General features: G+C 39.8%; 1 protein-coding gene across 8 annotated transcripts in view; it reads left to right on the top strand.

Moving 5' to 3' along the window:
- The window catches only part of MTHFD1L (methylenetetrahydrofolate dehydrogenase (NADP+ dependent) 1 like), a 157,209-nt gene that overhangs the window by 19,211 nt on the left and 117,197 nt on the right, over positions 1-20,801 (top strand). For 5 of the 8 annotated variants that reach the window (XM_037391939.1, XM_037391941.1, XM_037391938.1 and 2 more), the window contains exons 9-13: positions 3,524-3,603; positions 4,307-4,404; positions 8,950-9,123; positions 17,671-17,807; positions 19,067-19,146. In XM_037391939.1, coding sequence (XP_037247836.1) covers positions 3,524-3,603; positions 4,307-4,404; positions 8,950-9,123; positions 17,671-17,807; positions 19,067-19,146 — 569 coding nt within the window. The remainder of the gene's footprint in view (positions 1-3,523; positions 3,604-4,306; positions 4,405-8,949; positions 9,124-17,670; positions 17,808-19,066; positions 19,147-20,801) is intronic. The other 3 variants (XM_037391942.1, XM_037391940.1, XM_037391946.1) reach the window with 2 other exon arrangements.

Here is a 20,801-nt window from a genome sequence, read left to right as displayed (position 1 = left end):
GAAGGAGGAATGGGGGAGAAAGGGAAAGGGGCAGAGAAGAAAGGGAATGGTGGTACAGCAGTAGCACCTATAGATAAATAAATGAAAAGGAATGCCCCCACCTCATTCTGACCCTTCTAAGCAGAAACCTCTTAGGTGTCAGCCTCAGGGTAAGGGTACAGGTCTATGAAGGCAGGATGGGAGTGAGCCTGTCCTTGAGTGTCCTTGAGTGGGACTGCTAATGACTCATCGCTCTCAGCTCTGTGTGCTGCCTAGTGCAAATCCCCCTTCCAGATACCTAGTTCTCCCCTTCCATTGCAGAGGGAGTCTGGGTCTTCAGGGATCTAAAAGTTATGCAGTTTTACTTTGTAACTGCAGTTTAATATGTATAAATAACACAGTATAACTGCATAACTTCTCTTGAGACTTAAGTATCTTCATGCCTTTGTTGCTCTATAGAACTATAGATAAAATTAGTGTTTCCCTTCCTAAAAGACTGCCGTTAGGAAAACTGCACATTTGAGTGGTGTTCACATACCACAGCAAGACTCATTCTTAAGGCAGGAAATGTAAGATTTGGCATAAGCATATAGATTTCTTTGCATTTTTCAAGTTGTTGCAGTGGGCTGTGCTAAGTTCAGCATTTCTTTGGAAAGGCGGCACGAGATTTTTAGCAAGATAATTTAAATAGAACTTATCTACCAAATGTCTATCTGTTTTTATGGTTATGCTTTTGAGATTGTCAGAATCTTGGACAAACTCTGAAAGCACAGCAGAAATGCATTTTAGCAGCTTTAAAAAATGCTGGCCTCAAGACTTACTAGAGAGGTATATGAAACACAGGTGTCTGTTTGACAGGAAGAATGCACTTACTTTAATTGCAAAATATTTATTAAAAGCCTATTGTGGAGCAGTCGTGACCTTGGAGAAACAATTGTGTCTTACAACTGACTCTTCACTTTGAATATGTGGTGGAATCTGGCTGAGGTGCTTGGAAATTGTTCTGGGCTTTTTTTGCTTTACAAATGTCAAACTTAACATCTGTGGGGTCACAGGAGCTAAATGAAGCCTGAAAGCAACAATGGCCATGAAATAACTTTTATTCTTGCTAGGTGATGGCTAGATTTCTAACTTGCGTAGGTATACATGTAGTCCAACACACTCGCATGTTTTAAAAGCACTCAAAATTTGAAAGGACGTAGCTGAATTGGACAGCTGTAATGATGTAAGCCAGGAGAGCAGAGCTAAAAGTGCTTGCTCCAGTGTGACAGAATTCTTTTTCAAGTATTTTTTTCTTATCACAACTTTATCACAAAATTATCACAATTTAAAAATAATGTTCTGCAATTTCTAGCAGTGCAACATCTCGTTCTGCTGTACTAATGACTTTGGAATCAAATCACTCAGTGCTTTCTTGCAAGAAAATATATGTAAATATACAGAAATGAAAATAAGTGCCTGAACAAAACTTAAGGATGCCAGAATTATTTGGGATTTGATGTCCAGCTCCTTTGGGGTCACTTGTAAGCTGATATCTATATGTTAGTGGAAAAATCAACCATTTCCCACCTCTTCTCTATTCTAAGCTGCCTGAGCAGACAGGTAGTGCATGACAGCAGCTCTCACCCACCTGTACTATAAGGTACAAACAGATGGGGGGGGGGGGGGGCTTCCTTGGGGTGAGGTGAGTCAGAGGAGGGAGCGCAGTGTCTGCAGTTCAGCTGATCTTCTGGCCATAAGCCAAAGCAGAGAGTGCTATTCCAGCTCCCATCTGGAAAATTTATCCTAAGAGAGCAATCCTGTTGCAATCCTGTGATAGTCTTGCTAGTTCATGTGTGTATGACTTTCACCTCTAGCTTCACCTTCACCCCTGTAAAAGCATGGTTAGTCATCTCTGGGGTGAGTGGAGCATAGGCAGCCTGAGAGAAGTAGTTTATTGAAGGGAAATGGCTAATTCTGATATGTATTTACACATATGCTAGCTCTGCCCTGATAAAGAAGTCGTATTAAGCCAAATAACGTAAAAAGTTGAAATGTTTCTGTAAAGCACAGCTGTCTGAAAGGGGATTTTAAACTTCATTCTTCCTGCATCATTTGTCTCTTTGGCAGCTGTCCCAGCCTGCTCTCAAAGCAACAACAGTCAACTTACGACTGTGATAGACTGTTCCAGTAAAACTCCTCTGTCTGAGTCTAAAGCAGCATCTCCAGAAGATTTTATTTTTTTTTTAATGGCAGGTGTTAATGCAAGTACAAGGACTTTTCAGACACTTTCTCAATTAGAGTTTAATGTCAGGACTGTCAGCTTCTGCTTGGTTAGCTTTGTCACTGATGTATAGATGCCTGCTGGCAAGAAAGTTTGAGAAAGGATTAGAAAACATACTGGATGAGGCTGAGGATGTCTGCAGGAAAGGGTCTCTTGCTCTCTCGGTGATGGGTGTGAGGGTGGGCTGGAGCTGGGTGTGGTGTGATGGGGTGCTGTGCCAGCCTCTCTGCACACCTCTGCCTGCCGCTGTGACTCCAGCCCCAGGTTCCTGTGCCCTGCCACTGCCGGGCCCTTGTCGGGAGGGGGGACTGTGCAAGGCAACGTGCGCATTTCATGATCTGTACAGATGGAATGAGTAGAGGGAGAGCTTGACCAGGTCAGGGTTTGCACTGCAGTTCCCCTGTGGGGGAGAGGTTAAAGCTGTCAGTGTACAGTTGTTATTTTTTATTACAGTTATGTATACGCCCTTCAGAATGAGACTAGGGCCTTGATATGCCCACAGAGACTAGGATGTGAATTTTGGAGAAATTGTGTCTAGATAAAAGTCAATAAGCAGCAAAAGAAGAACAAGCCAGAAGAAGGATTACAGGAAAATGACGAAATATTATGTTTAGCTAGGATAGCTAATGTATAATTATTATATTGTATATTGCCATTAGAAACAATTGTAACTGTCTGTAAGTTGCAGTCACTCTGAATTGTGTAGGCTCTTCAGAATATCTACTTTTAATGTCACATTGATGAAAATAACTTTTTCTGCTCAAAAAAATTTGCATATTCTAATTCCAAGTTATAAATTCCATTGCATAATAATCCTATATAGTATTTTGTGATCATTTCATTGTCCTCTCTCGCTGGACTGGGTGTGTGGAGAAGATGAGTCTACCACACTCATTTAGGTGTTCTGTTTAACGTACATACACCTTTTCAAATCCTCACAGCTGTCTGGCTTTTTTATTTTATTTATTTAATTAATTATTTGTATCCAAAAGCAATTATTTGGATCCTGGAATTAATCTCTGTGTTTCCTTATTTTCTTTTTCAAGTATGTGTATGCTTTATCATATGCACGTGTGTGTTTGCATAATATGCTTCAGAGCATACAGCTCCTCTCTGGTTTCCACAGTATATCCATCCTCCTGGGTGATTTCATTTGAAGTATCAAAGAAGCCACCTATGTATCAATGTTTAGAAATTTTTTCTTTGGACATAGCTTTCGAATACACGTGTTCCCACTTACAAAGCTTTGTGATTTATTAGTACAATGCTTCTATCTTACAGGGAAACACAACTATGGTCAGCAAAACAACCATGCTGCTGAGAACGTTGTTGGTTGTCTTGCAATAGCAATGCGGATGCAGGTTAGTGTAACTTCAAACATTGTAAATTTGTTGCTCTTTCTGTAAGTTGTAGAAATTGCTTCTGCAGTTTAGATACTAAATTTTGTTTTGCTCTTTTGAACATCTTACTTGCCTTCCATTTTAATAGCAACTCCTAATCAGTTGGTTAGGTTGAGTCGTGCCTGTTACGTGTAGTTAGAGAAAGGTAAATTAAAAATGAAATATACCATAAATCTGATGATTACAGTAAAGCTTGGCAGAAGCACTTGTATCAATAGACTGATGTTACTTATTCTGGTAAGATTAATTGTATCTGCAGATGTTTTTGTAGTGTGATAAACAGCGGGTCCAAAAATTCATTGTTTTGTGGGGAAGCCGTGTGAGTATCAGTGAGCAATTAGTATCTCCCATTATTTTTAAGGTGTGAGAGAATAGTAGTTCTCCATTTTACCAGAATAAAATCTCTAAGTGCCTAATTAGAGATTTTTCCCTGAAACTTATGTGTTATCTTGTTTCTTTTTGAAATGTGGACAAACAATAGCACAGTAATGGTGCAGTGGTTTTTCTTTCATCCTAAAACCATGAAATGGAAAGATTTTTTAAGTCTGCTTTTTTCTTAGCCTGTGCCATAGAAGTTATTTCAACATACTCTTGAGATTGTTTGAAATTAGTGTTCAACATTTATGATGCAGCTGGTGTGTGCTGTTATTTTGTTTAAAAACAGAACATGGTGAAAAACACGGAGCGATGGATCCAGTCCCAGCAGTACAGGAAGTGGAACCTCCGCTGCTTGAAACTGCAGCCCCTCTCCCCAGTGCCCAGGTAATAAGTGCTTTTTTAACAAAAAAAAAAAAAAAAAAAAAAAAAAAAAAAAAAGGGTAGGCAAGAGTTAAATGTGACAATGAACCTACAAATGGTCCATATCTAATTAATTTTTAATCTGCTTATCTGCTTCTGTGGACTACATGTGCTGTTTTGTTGTATGCTTCATTGTGACCGTGTCCTTCTGTTTCCTATAATTATTTTTTTTTTTTATGATGTGCATTGGAGCCAAGCTTTATTTAATGAAGACCTAATGCTGGAAGGTTTTGTTGAGGGAGGAAGATGAAGCCTTGTGTCACACCAACATAAATACAGAATACAAGTTCCTAATCGCTAAACCCTAATGACCCTAATGTAGGAAGGTGTTCATGGATCTAGTTAAGGCCCAGTGGTTTTGATGGCATTTGATCTTGTATTTATTTTCTTCCCTCAGAAGAAGCACTTTTCTTCTGTATTAGACCTTTAAATTCCTGTGTAGATGTGGAAAGCAGGAAGCATATTTATTCTTGTAGCCAGAATCTTTCCAACCGGTTCCTGTCATTCACCTCCCAAGGCCATGCTGAGCCACAGGGATTTTAGGTCTGCCTTGGCACGGTGGCTGGCATCTCTGATGTGAGCAGCCTATGCTCTGTGCTGTGCTAAAGTGCTTTGCTGTGTGTTATTGTGTTGGGTGATAGAGAGAGGAACCAAGGACTTGAAGTGAGGTTCTGCTCTGTAGGAAGATGTTGACTTTTTTTGTGGTTGGTTGTATGCCTGCTTCTGGGCCATGCATATGCTGAAGGGACCTCACATAGGAAGAAAGGCAAAGAGAGCTGGGACTGCTCAGCCTGGAGAAAGAAGGCTTAGGAGGATCTTACCAATATGTATAAATACAATGTATATAAACACAAGGGTGCAAAAAAGATGAAGCCAGGCTCTTTCCAGTGGTGCCGTGACAAGACCAGAGGCAGTGGGCACAAACTGCAGCACAGGAAGCTCCATCTGAACATCAGGAAACACTTTTTTTACTGAGGGTGACCAAGCGCTGGCACAGATTGCCCAGGGAGGTTGTGTAGTCTCCTTCCTTGGAGATAACTCAGAAGCCATCTGGACATGTTCCTCAGCAACTAACTGGCTCGAGGTGGCCCTGCACAAGCAGGCGGCTTGGACCAGGTGATCTCCAGAGGTTCATTCCAAGCTCAGCCACTCTGTGATTCTGTAATTCTGAATCCCGCTGCTCTGTTTTTGGGAAGCTGTAACAAAATGTTTTCTTTCTTAAGCACTTTGATTCATTTTTCACTGTCTCTTACATCATTTCAATGGGAATGGACACAACTTCAATTTAAAACAGAGATGCCAAAAGAATGAGTTTTGTATTGCACCCGGGGGCACAAGGGGGAAGAAATACTTGAGCTTTTCTTGGGCCAACATGTAACATTTCTGGAATTAAAGCCTGCAGAATCTATCCTTAAATAATACAGTGAAAAGGTAGATTAAAGTGTGTGATGTCATGAGTGTGATGGTGAAAAAACTCTCAAAAAAGTATTCCCAACCCTCTTTATGACATTGTGTGTTTAGTACATAAATATTTACATAATTAATGTATAATGGCATATAATATAACCAGTAATAGGACTTCCATTTATTTGATAATTCTATAGCTTTATGGTTTTGTTTTTTCTTTTAAATGTAAAATAACTTATCAGATGGAAAGTATCCTGCAATAAAATGTAGTCTTACAGTAATACACTACATTGTGTGGAAACAGATGGAGTTTTCATTGAAAATGAGGCAAAGCTGCTTAGAACTGCTTAAAACTAGGAACATCTGCTTTTTGATTTCTGTGGGATCTGGGTGTTAATTGAAGTATTTCCAAAGATACTGGAAGTGGAATGCAAGATTTTCTTACAAATATGCTGTTAAAAAAAAAAATCCAGCACACAGGCTGAGTCGATGTAGAGCCTCCTCCCATCTTTTAAGTTTTCCTGTATTTTTTAAATTATGACTTGCAATTGTCAATGGAGGCCTTTTTGCTTAACAATTCTCATTTGTGCAGAAGAATCACTGTTGCACGTTTCCAGCAATATTGAATAATGTAACTTGTTGAATAATTCTGCAATTTCCAATACAGAGAACATATTGTCAAACTAAAAGTGCTAGCTACACATGTAGACTTCTAAATGCTAGTTATAATTAAATCTTTAATTTCCTGTGTTTTAGAAAATACTTTTACCAGAAATAATAGACTAGATGCAAACATTTCATGTGTGTTGTTTGGTCCCAGTTTGGGTAGAAATGCCAATTCATTGTGACATTATGCCTTTTATCACTGTATTAAATGTATCAGTGTGCAATCTGTCATTAAAGGATTTCTGAGCTGTTAGAAGTCTAGTTACCTTGATGGTTTTTGAAGGAAAATGGGAAAATGACTACAGCAATGGTTTTACCAACAGAGAACTGTTAGCATCCACTGTCAGTTTTACTTGACTTCTAAAAATATTTGTAATTTTATTTATTTAGAAATTCTTTACTTTTTAATTTATTTATAAGTGTACAGCTTGGTTAGTTGTAATTCTTCCATATTTTGCCAGTAGTGGTACCTGCAAGGTGGGAAAAGCTTCATTGTTTCTTCAGAACTCTGACGAGGGAGGCATTTGTGGCCCAAGAAATGAGGGAAATAGGAAGGGCTGAGATTGCTGCAGGGAATCTTGATAGTCTAGCCTGAGATTTGAAGAAATAGCTTCTGTGTTTTAGTAAAGAGGCTGATATAGTTAGTAGGAGGAAAAAGAAAAGGCAGATTAACTTTCTGTCATATTAATCTGCACCCTTCTCCTGTTGCCAAAAGATCAATTGATTTAGTAGGAGAACAGTGACCCTACAAATTTTCCTTGCTTCACTCTTTAATGGACCACGCTGTCATCAACTTACCAATATTTTTCTGGAACTCAAATTATTTTTATGTAGAGTGTTCTGAACCAAAACTTCAAATATTCTTTGTCATGTGGTGTTTGTAAGTCACTGCATCTTGTGTTCTCAATACATTTTTATGGCTAGTTGTGTTTGAAGTAATGCAGAAGAAAGCCAAAGATATATCCTTCCATGCAAGAGGAAGCATTTAGTATGTCTTCAAAAGAAAGCAGGTTCAAGGTTAATATATGCAATGAAACAGTCTGCAACCCAACCATTGTGTGCTGTGATTGAGTAGCTTCTTGTCCTGTAGTACTGGATTACATAATTGGATGGATGGATGGATGATTTCTGTGTTTCACTTAGCTGCTGTGGAGTGCAAAAGTGGGATACTTGAATTAGAATTGAATAATGGTCCCAGTTTAGAATGTCCTCAAAGAATTGCAAGCAGTTAAGTTGGCGCAAACTGATCATTTGATGGTAGATGCAGAACAGCCGAAGTCCACATGTAGAGCTGAGATCTGGCAGTAGTCCTGTATTCATCTGTGGATGTTTGAGGTCTTTCAGGCTGTTTGAAAGTTCAGGACGTTAGCTTTGATGCCATTGCCAGATTTTATCTTAAAAATATTATAATCAACTGAAGACGCAGGAAGGAATTTAGCCTGGTTAGGCTGAAAGTAATTAATCTCTTGGTCATTTTTAAACTTGCTTTTATGGTGATGTGAGCAATTCAAACCCAAAGGAGACAACTCCTCAAATCTTGTGTGCTGGGCGCTAGACTTTACTGCTGTGGGAGCTAACGGCTGCTAAACGCTTATGTGGATGTAAGGGGCAACTAGGTCAAGCTCACAAACGGAAAACCCATGAAGGAGTATTAAATCCAAAGACCCCAGGTGGTCTCAGTCAGGAATTGCAGATATAATAGTGTCCCCCAGCCTACAGCCACCTCCCCTCAGGCAATCTACCATATGTACTTGCTCCATGCTTGTTCTCTTGCCTCAGCTGCCACTCACAGTCCTTGCTGGAAATAGTTTATAAGCTCACTGGACTTCTGGCCTGAGCCCTGTGCATTAAACTCCTGATGTATGGCCATTTTTAATTTAGCTGTGTTTCAGAAGTGCATGAGCTGATCTTCAAATGCCTTGTTTCCTTTGGTGCCCCCGTGGGGGACTAGCGAGGCGTAGTTTGCTTGGCGCTACCCTCTGCTGAAAGGTGCTACATGCACAAGCATCAGGTTTAGCTAATGTGTTTACGTGACTCTTGGCCAAGGAATGTATGCGCTTTTTAGTAAAGTGTATGTGCTGAAATATACTGGGAGAGAGAAGAAAAACAAAACCAGAAACATCCATTCCAATGGGACATGCTTGACCATCCAGCAGACATGTCTCTAGCTTGATATGAAAGCATTATGTAATATTTGGAATCTGATTAAACGAGAGAACTCTGTGAAATTGTAACAATTAACAAACACTGCATATGATTTTCAGTGTTATATTAGGTGTTGGCTAATATTTAGGTTTGGTTAATAAAATGTGAGAGGGGATTGAAAAACTGATTACAATAACCCCATTGTTGGAGTATTTGCTGTTATTTTGTGCTCTGTCGTCGACCACCTAAGCTGACAGAAATCTCCTGGCTCCTATTTGTTTTCTTTTCCAGTGATATTGAAATTTCCCGAGCGCAGAGTCCAAAAGCTGTTGATGTACTTGCCAAGGAGATAGGATTGCTTGCAGATGAAATTGAGATCTATGGCCAAACCAAAGCCAAAGTACGTTTGTCCCTGCTGGAAAGGTTAAAGGATCAACCAGATGGAAAATATGTTATAGTTGCTGGGTAAGAATGCACAGCATTGTCACTAATGTCCACTCTTTCCACTCAAATTAATGTAAACATGCAACTTACATCTTTTTAATGCACTGAACAAATAAGAACACTGAATGTTTTCGACTGTACACTGCTCTCTTCTGAAAGAGAGCAGGTTTTGACATTTTTTTGAGTAACACAACTTTTCTTCCAAACTTTTATTACTGAAGTAAAGTATACTTTATAAAAGCTAATTTGTTCTAAGCTTCTTAAATGTTGTCTATATGTGGAGATTTTCTTACTGTTTTATCAGAATTTTAAGTGTTTAACTCGAATATTCAAGTCTGTGTGTATTGTGGCTGTTTATAAACAAACTAGCAGAAGCTGCATGCTAATCTGTTGATATTAACAATAAATACTTTTTTATTGAAGAACAGATTACAAAGTTTAAAAAGCCATGTTTTTTCTCTGAAATGTAGACATGTCTCCAGGCAGGCTTATCCTGCTCGATGTTCCCACGATTATAAGCAAATGCTATGCTCAGCAGGAATTATGCGCTTCTCTTCTGAAGAGCTACAGGTTTTTTCTGCGTTCAGTGACACAACAGTTTTTCATTCACTTGGCTTGCTAAGTGGAAACTTCTAATTGTGAACAAGCATGTGAAGGTTTTCATTAATATTTTAACTGCAATGTATTCTTTCTAGTCTCCATTAATCTATATGATCGCTTCCTTGTAAGTAAAACCGATCAGTATTAAAATACAGCTTTAGGAAGGAGAAGGCTGTTCTTAACTCCTTGATCTACCAATTCTTCCACTGGGGTAGTGTTTCACAAGCCAATTGCTTTACTACCTTCCTGTGGGGACAAGCTGGATTTCTGGCACTATCTGAGATGGAGCCATTGTAGACTGAGAGACTGGATGTTACAAAGCTAAGGGAGGCAGGTTATGAAGCTGTTTTCAAAGCTGTATGATAGAACTGCAATGTATAAAGATGTTGATGAAGAATGTTGGAGTAGTTGTTTAAGACAAGGAAATAATAGTTGGTTGAACTTGGTTTCCTTCAGTAGAGTTTTATTTTGTATTTTACTGTTTTGGAGAAAGAAAAGCATTTGGCTGAGCTTGAAGTGGCTACCATGCACTTTCAGACTCATGTTGTCAACTGCATCAGTTGGGTGCCATGCTGCACGCTGTGCCAGGCATCTCTAGCAGCAGAGTCTCACAGAAGCAGAAGTTATTTGAAAATGTCTGGAGGTGGAAGACAACATGATGCAAAGCCCCATTCAGGTGGACTTTGGTTGTGTCAGATTGTGTGTACCAGTGCTTACACTTCTTAACACCATTTTGTCTCCTAGTCTTCAAGGAAGATACCTCACGCAACTGTCTGAGTGCTGCGATGTTGGCACAGGCAGAAGTGTGTATACATGGGGAAGAAATGGGGAAGTTTTGACTAGCAACATGAAAATCTGGCAACAAATAGAACATTGTATCTTCTGAAGTTTATATAACATGTCTAATGACTGAACTGTGTTTCACAAACAAATGGCTGGGTTTGGTACCTCCAAGACTTGATTATGTACTATGTTGCTATTTGACATCTCTGAAGTCATTACGTCTGGTAGGGTGAGTACAAAGGCGCATCTGCTGCAGGAGGAGTGCCTGGGCAAAGGTGGCTACAGTAGTGGGAACGTCCTCTTCTGGGGGAGTTCGAGGTCTGACTTTGAAATATTGTACATATAAAATATATATGTAATGTGTTTATGTGTTCTCAGCTGTTCTCATGTGCTGAAATGACCGTAGCAGACAATAATTTTAAGAAAAGTCAGGAACTGCATCCCAGGGTGAAATGTGCAGTACAATAAAAAACGAGTATCAGTCAAGTGTGGAAATCAGGGAGTAAAATAATATCCTCAGTTGCCTTCTGCATCCCCTCCCTGCAAAGGCAAGGTCAACCATAACCTGCCATTTGGATTATTATATTTGTTCACAATAACCAAAGATATTTAGAAATTCTTTTAGAATGATGCAGTATAGGTCTTCAGAATAAGTTTTTAGTGCTTCAGAGGAAACATTTAAGATATATAGGGTATTTGGTCTGATGAAAGTATTTGTTATGTATGACATGCACTTTTCATATGTGAGAAGTGTGTGTGTGTATTTTCAACAAGCTGCAAAATTTCCAATCTCTGTCCACGATGCAGCCAGTGACATTTGTGCCTGTAATTCCACAATTGGGTTTAAATGTTTCATGAGGTCTAGGAATTATAAATATTTGCTGCAAATGATCTTCTAGTTTCTTCCTGATGTGCTATATCCCAAAAGCAACTTTTAAAAGTTGCTGCTAACTGGAAAGTTTTTTTTGTACTTTCTGAATGCACACAAATATGCCTAAATACCTCATCCAATACATGCTTGTATGCTGCAAATATTGCAGTTTGATTAACAGATCATGTCACCCCAAAACAGGATGAAGTCTTAATTTCTTCATAACTTCCATTTTCTTCTGTGTGGAGAGATTCTTTTTACTTCTTTTCATTCTCACTTCTTTTTTTGGGGGGGTGGGGGGCCAGGTGTGTGTGTGTGTTTGACCCATGTTAAGGGCTTGTGTTAAGACACCTTGGGGTCAGAGCCACAAGTTATGATGGAGTAATTAGCTCTTCAGCATCAGTTGCCTGCATACAGGCTTTTAGTGTGCAAAAAAAAGATTATGTTGCAGTATATTTAATGTGAACTGCCTCCCATTCACTGCAAGCTGACAGCATGCAAATGAATGAAGCTTGTGCATGACCTAGTAGCTCAGTTTAGTGCCCAGTGTAATTTAACCATGCATTCAAGCATCTAAATAGCATATTCATAAACACAATATGAAACTACATCTAAAATTAGACTCTGTGTGTCTTCCAGCATTTTTGTTCTTAAATGCTGCAGTGCATTTTTACCAGATAATTCTGGAAACTTGTTCACTTCAGAAATGCAAGCTGAGGAATAATAGAATGTGGAAAAATTATGAAATGTAATGCTTCTTTTAATAAGAAGTGTGTTGGATTTTGAATGCTGGAAAATTTAAAATTGGTACTTTTCACTGAACATGAATAGATTGTTTTGTGATGGACTACCTTTTTGGTAAGGTAAAAATTGAGGGAAATAAATACTAACTTAATGCTTGTACAAGTTGTACGATGGTAAATATCTTAGGGACAAAATTTTCAGATTTGGAATTGCATTTTACTTCTAATGGGTATGTGTTGGATTGTATTTCTGTTTACTGTACTCTTGGGCCACAAGGTGCTTAAAAGATAAGAAAAACAGTGGACATAATAAAAAAAAAATAAAAAAAAAAAAAAGGAAAAATGTTGGGAAGAATAAAAGGGGAAAATACCACTGTGTTGATGCATTGAAACATCTGACACTCTAAAACAAAGTCATGGCTGAGACAGTTTGTCATGTATTTGTCATGTCGTTGCACAGCTTGGATTGGAATTGTCTTGGATGGGTCTTGTTGGCTTTTCAGAGTTTGTGGTTGTGGATTTGGCAGCCTGTTCTTGGCTTTGTTCTTTGTTCAGTCATTTTAGCTTCACAGTGATTACTGTGCTTTTGTATCTGGAAACTTCTATCCTGTTTTGAGGATGCCATTGCAATGTTGTTATAATCTCACCTTGATGAAGTGACAGGACTTGCAACACTTCTGTGCTCAGAAATAAATTTCTGACAGTTGTAATCTTGGATGGGAGATGTTTGTAGTGAGGCTGTCATTTATGGGGACTTGATTGCCCATGCCCTCCATAACTAGGCTTCACAACTTTCCATGTGGATCATGGGAATGGTGGACCCATTAAAGTCTTTGAAATTGTTGATACTGAGGAGCTGAAGATAGGCAATTTGAAAGAGGAGAATCGTCACATATCCAGTAAAGTTCTTGCTGGAGTCACAATGGCTGGGGTAGCCGTGAGGAGGTTACAGCTGGTGCAGTGTATCATCTCACTGTTTGTTTATTTTCTCTTTGGGAGACCTCATGTAGCTTTCCCACAGAAACAGCTCCACTGTAAGCTAATGTGATGTATAACAAACAAACAAAAAGTCTGCATATTCTTATCTTTGTTTTGATATACATAAAGAGAGAAGGCTTTGCAATGTTATGGAAAACTTACTTTGCCAAGGAGCTGGTGACTGCTTGGTAGGTGGCAAAGTAAGAAGTTTTAAGGAGGAAAATGATTGTCAAGTTTCTGTGTTTGCATTGAAAACATATTAAAGAATAATGCAAATGGGTGTAAAAGTCTCTTGAAGTTCATTAACATTTACTGTATTTTAAAGGAGGGTGTTTTTTTTTCTAGATTTGCATAAGGTCAAAACACAGCATTGCACAATTGAGCTAAAGTTAGCCATTGGCAGTTGTAATTTTATACTCATGTGAGCAAGTGACCTAAGTTGCAAGAGTGTAGGCTCAGTAGTGTAGCCAGCAAAAACATCTGAATGTCCGCAAAACAGCTTAAGTGGATTATTTTATTTATGAAAACTCATCAAAGTTGGCCAGGTACAAAAGGGGAGATATTTAAAATAAGCTTTCTAAGGAATTTATTGGAATATAAATTTCTTTTAATTTCAGGCAGCGTTTTGTGTTTTGTTCTGGTTTTTAATAACTAATAGTTAAAACTGAAGTTCTGATAACTATTGAAACTGTTAAGTAACTGTTTAGCTCTTAAGGTTTTTCCTGTAGTCTTCAGGCTGCTACTGAGCCTCTGAGAATTAAAGGTGTCCTACCAGGGCATCTCAGGTAAGATGAGGAGTTGAGGATAGGTAAGTGAATTGTGCAGAATTCTCTCTGGCTTCACTGAATAGTCTGATTGAGTCCTCATGTTTTTTTTAATTCTGTTAGATGGAAAGAGACTGAAAAGTCAGATTCTTGGTTTTGACTTTGCAGGGATTTGTACCTATTTCTACCTGCTGCAGTGGACGCGGTTCCGTGGGAGAGTCACCCAAGTGCTATAGACCACTTATGGAAGTCTGACTGGTGGTTTTCTTCCTCCATCACGGCTGCCTTTAGACATATTTAGCCTTTAGATATTCAGCAGACTAACTCTAGTTCCAGGAAACCTAAGGACCACAGGGCTTCTCAGAAGGGAGAGAACAGATTAAAATTAACAAAGCCATCCGAAGAACACATTGAAAGTGTATACGATAGACCCAAGGTCCTGTTTGCAAAGACTTACCTGTTTACTGCTGCAAACCATTGTGTGTTTGCATGAGTACACTGGTGAAAATAAGCTTGCTCTAGTTCATTTTTACCCCTTCTTTGGGGAAGGCTGGTTCTTCCAGAGTGCCGCATTCTCAGTAGGGATGTGGCTGGTACGGAGTATCAATGTACTGGAAATGCAGTAGACGCAAGATGAGTTCCTCCCAGTTATATCAGTGAACAATGTTGTGTTTCTCTTTTTGTTCTCCAGGAAAAGGTCTTTCTCATGGAAAATTCCCAATGCTTTCTAGCTCATTTTACATAGCCATTTTAGAATAGGCCAGCTGAGTTGCCAGAGCATTTTAGTAATGCACACCAAATTGTGTGTCTCTTCTGTGACAAGTACATACTATTCTTCATGTAACCACCAACATGCCTTCTGGTTGTGCATTTGTCGATTCCAGTTTCCTTTCCTTTACTGAATAGCAGGCTGCATCTTTGGTTTTGCTTGTTTCATAAAAGTTGTAAAGAGTTCCTGTGCTGCTGTGCATGCCAGGTTACCTTCTGCCGTGTTTTGAGCTGCACTTGAATAAATAACCTGGTGATGGTTCTGTCTGAGCTGTCTCGAGTGTGAACTATGTGTGTCCGATGTTCAAAAATGGAGGTAACCACCAACAGGAAGCACTGCAAATACAAGTTGTTCTGTTAGCAGTGCAGCTTACTGTGCACTGAGTTTTTTGGGTTAGTGGGAAGTCCTTTTACTGGTAACTTCCAGTTATAGGTGTCTTTTTTCATAGCAGAATAATTTGCTTTTTAGTGTTTTCTTTGTTTTGTTAATTGTTTTTTTAAAAAGTAGTAGCTTGAAGAGTTACTATCTTGTTAAGTCTTTGAATGCAGTAATACCTCAAGGTTACTCATATATTCTTTAAATCTGGCTTTAATGCACAGGAATAAAAGGATCAAGTAAATGAGATCAGGGCAATGGACAAAAGTGAATGACACAGCAGGATAACAAGGGGGAGGGAGAAACCATGCTAATAATGTTTTGAATGGGTTTGGGGCCACCAGTGTTAGAGCAGCAGTCAGGAGAATGAAACTGGTAGTGAAAGTGAGTTAACCTGGCTGTGGTGTTCTGAAAGAAACATTTTTGTACAAACGTAAAGATCCTGGTACAAAATGGAGATGGCAGAAATAGTGGTGGGAAAACCTGAAGCTGTGATTGTAGCAACAGTAACACGAGAAGGGCTCCCTGTCCTGACAATGTAGAGATTAAAAGGTATCCAGGCTTTTAGGAGCTGCAAACATGAAAGTAAAAGAAATGAAGTAGGATTCTGTGCTCCTGCAGTATTTCAGAAGGAAATAAGAAGATATAGTATGGATAAAAAGATAACAGAGATCAAACCCACTTTTAAGAGTAGATAAAATGGATTCTCTTAGGATATGCTGTAAATCTCCCACCTTCTGTTGGCTCTGTGTAGATATTTTCCTAAAAATCTGTGAATTCCCTTTTAAGTCAAGGGAGTGTGGTTCTAGGAAGATGTGATCTTGAAATAGTCTGGATAGTAAGTTATTGGTGATGCTTTAGAATCTGATGTTTGGCAAACATGATGTTATAAACGTGGGAAAAACTTACTAAAAACAAGTGTTCAAATTAGGTAACCCATGTACTTCATGGTCATATAAGAGTAGTTCAAAGCTATCAGGAGACAAAACACTATTTCTGAAGGTCTTACTTCAGGGAATCTCTTACAGATGTACTAAACACCATTTTCGCTGGAACTTGAATTAAAACATTAGTTTTCTGAATAGGAAAACTCTTTCCTAAAACAGTATAGAAGACATTAATTTGGCTTGCCTCCTATTGCCCAAAATTTTCCAGACATATCTAACACTGGCTTCTTTTTTTAACAAAAAGCCCAGGATCCAATGATGATGTAAAAGATAGATTTGTGACGTTATGTTTTTCAATGTGTTTATATTTTGTGGGACAAAGAAGGGCCTTTGTCAACCTGTGAACTAAGCTGAATCTTACAATTTTACTAATGTATTTATGCCATTTTAATTGTGATCTGAGGATAGTAATATCTTGGAAACATTACTAGTTGGAAAAAGTGTTTCTAATTAGAGCTAGATGTTTTAGCTCAAGTTTTGAAGAGGTGATAGGATGAGGGTTCCTCTTTTGACTAGGATACATGTGCATGCTTGTATTTTCTTGGGAATGAATGTTAGTTCTTAACATCAACTTCACTAAGGTACTTACTTCTCTGCAGGTAGCGAAGGCAGCAAAGGTATGAATAGTTACACTTAGCCAAAATGTAGGACTTGTGTGAGAGGGGTGTGAGTAGAAGAAGGACTGGAGCTTTCTTCTTTGCCAGTCAGAAGGAGAAATGCTGTGCCTCAAGTGAATAATTTGCATTTTGGAGGCATGAGATGTGTTCATACTTTAAGGAAGAAAAAAAAAAGAAGGAGAAACCCCCCATGCCCCCAGCTTTTAATATGGATCATAAACAAATGTGCTGACCTTGAAAGCAGGGAGGACATCACTTAAACTGAGGTATCTCTCATTCACAGAAGGCTGATGAAGCTGTCTGTTGGTAAAATCAACTGTCATTGTCCCTTCATTAAAGGCACAAGAGTAAAGTCTTTGAGTGGAGGTTAGAGTCTCTGGTTCAATAGTGGATGTCTTTCTAAAATTCTGTCCTGGTTCAATCATGGTCTAGATGTGGAAGTTGTAGCATGAGGCTTTTGAGCTTTTGTATGGGAGGTTGGACCGTGATTGGAATTGTCCCTCATTATCCTTAAATCTGCAAAAATATTACAAAATAAAAGTATAAAATATGTCATGTCCAGTTGAATATAGTGACTTCTGTGTCCTGTTCCGTTTAAAAAGCAGTTAATCTATCATTGTTGAGGGTTATGATGACATGGAAGCTGGAGAGGGATAGTTGAGCTCTACAAATGAAAGTGTTAGTTATTTAATTTAAAATATTCTATTATTTCATTCAAAGAGTGAACAGTGGGAATAAAACTTCTCGTGCATTACTACAGAAAAGTATTAATACATGCCTAGAGTATCTTGATGGAAGGTTTGTTAATGAAGCTGGTGAGACATTTGTGCTGTAGTAGAAATGTCTAAATTCAATATAATCTTTTTAGAACTTTTGCAAAAATAATCTTCTCTTTTTCTGCTATCGTATTAAATTGCTTAAATAGAAGACACATGTATATTATCATTCCAGCTTGAGCTAGGGGCTAACATTGTGGCAGTATTTTTGTGGAGATAAAGTAATGTTATTGAAATTTGCTGTACAAATATTCTTCATTGAAATCAAAAGCTGTAAGTTCTGATATCTTTAGCCAGGCTGACATCAACAAAGAATTTCATTAATCTTTTTTCTTGTTTTGCTAGAATAACCCCTACACCCCTAGGAGAGGGGAAAAGCACAGTCACAGTTGGTCTCGTTCAGGCGCTTACTGCACACCTTAACATTAATTCCTTTGCATGTCTGAGACAACCTTCCCAAGGACCTACTTTTGGAGTTAAAGGTACATAATATTTGCAGACTATATGACCTCTTTCAGATTAAAAGTAAATACTACTTTTTTTCTTTTTCTTTCTTCTTTTTTATTTCCTTAGTTACGTCACTCGGTTGTCTGAATAGTAGCATATTGGATTTTTTGATAAATATATGACTAACAGATAAAGGTTTCTTGCACATGTCTTCCCATGCAAGGTTCAGATCTATGTTCATGTACTTAATGTGTATTGATAATGCAGATAAAGCCCAAACATATGAAAGGCATGGGGATCTGTTAGCCAGGAGGAGTTTTGTGCAAGTACACACTCTTCCAGCCGCTCGTCTGCATGGAGACTCTCTAAAGATGTCTCTAATTGTTACTATTTAATTCTTACTTGAGAAGGTGTCCTAAATCCACTCACATTGATTGGAAATATCCAAGCTAAGGAAGTTTGCAGTTATTTGTATGGTTCAGCTGTGTCTGCATCATACATTTGGCTGGGTCTGAACCTCTTCTTTCTGTTCTTCTGAGTTGTCACCTTTAATCATGGCCTGCTGCCTTTTTGCCTAGAAACCCTTTAAGAGCCTGAGAGCCAGGTAAGAACCAGACAGAGTTCACACCTGTCTTCAATGGTGATAGGAAGTAATGCAATCTTTTTTTTGCCATTTCTCAGCTGAGATTGGTGTCTAACTGGGCAAGCACTCCCCATCTGCTCTACTTTGCTTTGCTGAAGTTTAAGTTAACAGGTTTGATTTCAGATGGAAGGCTGCTGGTGCTTGGTGCTTCTCAGCCAAGATTGGTGCATGTGAGTGTTTTAATCCCTCCACTCAACTTGTGTGTAGGCTGCAGTGAACTTGTTTGCCTGTACCCTGAGAGGCAATGGGGAAGGAGCACTCAGGAAAGGGTGTGAAGGTTTTGTTCAGAAGCAGTTCTTGCTCGTGACTGCTACATCTTTCCACCCAACAGCTGCATGTGCATGACTATGTCCTAAGTCTGGGCAGGAGAAGAGGGTTGCCCTTACGTAGCCAAAGACTGGGCCAGTCTTTGCCATCATGTGTAGCCTTTCATTTCAAGTCAAGAATTCCCTTTGTACTACCTGCTGACGAAAGCCAGCGAGGTTTAAGGAAATCCTGTTTATTTGGTTGCATCATTGATCCCCTAATAGAAACCAAAATGCTGAGAAATGTGTCATCAACACTGTATGTTTCACTTTGTGTGTTTAAGGGCGGTGGTTTTTTTTCCAAAACTGGTGCAAGTCTGATGTGACCATGTGCTTTCCTGTGCAGGTGGAGCAGCTGGTGGTGGATACGCTCAAGTGATTCCCATGGAGGAGGTGAGACAGCAAGTCCCTGTCCCTCTGGAAGAGGTGGGCAGGCCAAGGTGGTTACTCTGTTGTTGGCGATGATCTGCTTGGAGAATTGGAGTGGTTCTTGCCATCTCCACGTGATCCTTTTCATCTCCACATGCTTGCTGTGTGATGTGGAGGGGCTCTGGACTGGGGGTACACAAATGTTGCACGAATATTGTACATGTTTGTAACATCTTGGCTATCCTTCAAATGCTTCCTTAGAAGAAAGCCTGCTTTCCACATGTAACATACAAGACAAAGAGCTGGCTACTGCTCATTTTTTCCTTTTATATTTGTATCTATTGCAAAAGTGAATGAGAAAACATTGCTTTTCTGGTGGAGTAGAAAAAGGCAGGGAGGCAAAGGACTGGTGGGTTGAGGAAATTCCTTTTTTCAAATGTAAATTTAATATTTCTTTTTAGCAGAAGTCACTAAGTGTGGCAAAATGGACTTGTTTGTAGCCATGCTGATCCTCTTGTGGTGGTGTGAAGCATGCCCAGAATACTGCAGAGGGGTGCATAGCACAACTTTTGCTAGTTAAGTAAAAGGAAGAGGATTTGTCTCAATAACAGTGATGAAACAGAGAAGTCTCCTGTGAAAAATAGGTCATGGGGGTGGCCAGGCAGGGCCTGGCAGCCAGGGCCCGTCCCAGCCCCGGCCAGGAGCAGGCAGATGGGGGCACTGGGACAGCCCCAGCCCGGGCATCGCCCTGGGGACGAGTTGAGGCCAGGCCAGGACGTGGGCCCGGCTCGGTGGGCGCCATGGCCGGGCAGGGCTGAGAGGAGCAGGAGACCGGCCCTGCTGCGGCGTCGCTGGGGCAGGGGCTGAGGGCCCCGGGGCTGGCATGGGGCGCTGGGCCAGGGAGGAGCCCAGGGGGCTCTGGCACTGTCAAAGTGAGAGATTTGTTTTCTTACCCCTAAATTAATCTACAGCTTTCCTCTACTCACAAGTAAATGGATTTCTGTTGAAGATAGTGTCATCCCTAACTCTCTTTTGAGGGCTTCTGAAGATCACATGCCGGCTTTGGAAGGAGCCAGCTTGGTACATGCTTTCAAAACACTCCTACTGTGAAAATGACGATACTCTGACTGAACTGTGCACCCTTGCCTAGCACAATATTCATGATGTAAAGCTATGGGATCCATGCGTTTGTGGACAGGCCGAGTCAAAGACAGAAATTAAGTGTAGACCATGTCGTGTGTAGTGTTTCTTGTTGGTTGGCTCCTTGTTGGTTGGGTTGACCCAGCCTGGGGCTTTCCTTAGCCTCCCTCCCTTGTCCTCAGCAGGCTTGGCCCTGTGCCCAGGGGCTTTGTGTTGGTTTCTGGAGTATAAAACACAAGTAGATTCTCTGGGCAATGGGACACATAAGGAGAGTGTGGCTAAGCTTATGTATACATTCACAGTGCTTGTTTGGAAAAATTTGTGATGGTTTCACCCCAAAAGAGCCTAATTTATAGCTCAACGAAACCACTCCATGGCCCAGACTGGTGAAGTACCACCTGCAAAGTACACGGTGGTCCAAGAAGAGCCCTAATGTAGTGCTCAGTTACAGTTTTGATCCTCTGTTGCACATGAGTCAAGGGCTTGTGTCACTTGCGGTCGGTGCCCCTCCGCAGTCAGTGCTGCAGTGCAATTACAACTGACCTTCTGCCTCCTTCTGTCAGAGATGTATT

The sequence above is a fragment of the Falco rusticolus genome, chromosome 6 (assembly GCF_015220075.1).
Source record: "Falco rusticolus isolate bFalRus1 chromosome 6, bFalRus1.pri, whole genome shotgun sequence".
NCBI lineage: Eukaryota > Metazoa > Chordata > Aves > Falconiformes > Falconidae > Falco > Falco rusticolus.
Note: the sequence above shows the minus strand (reverse complement) of the source record. Positions and strands in the feature narration are given on the sequence as shown.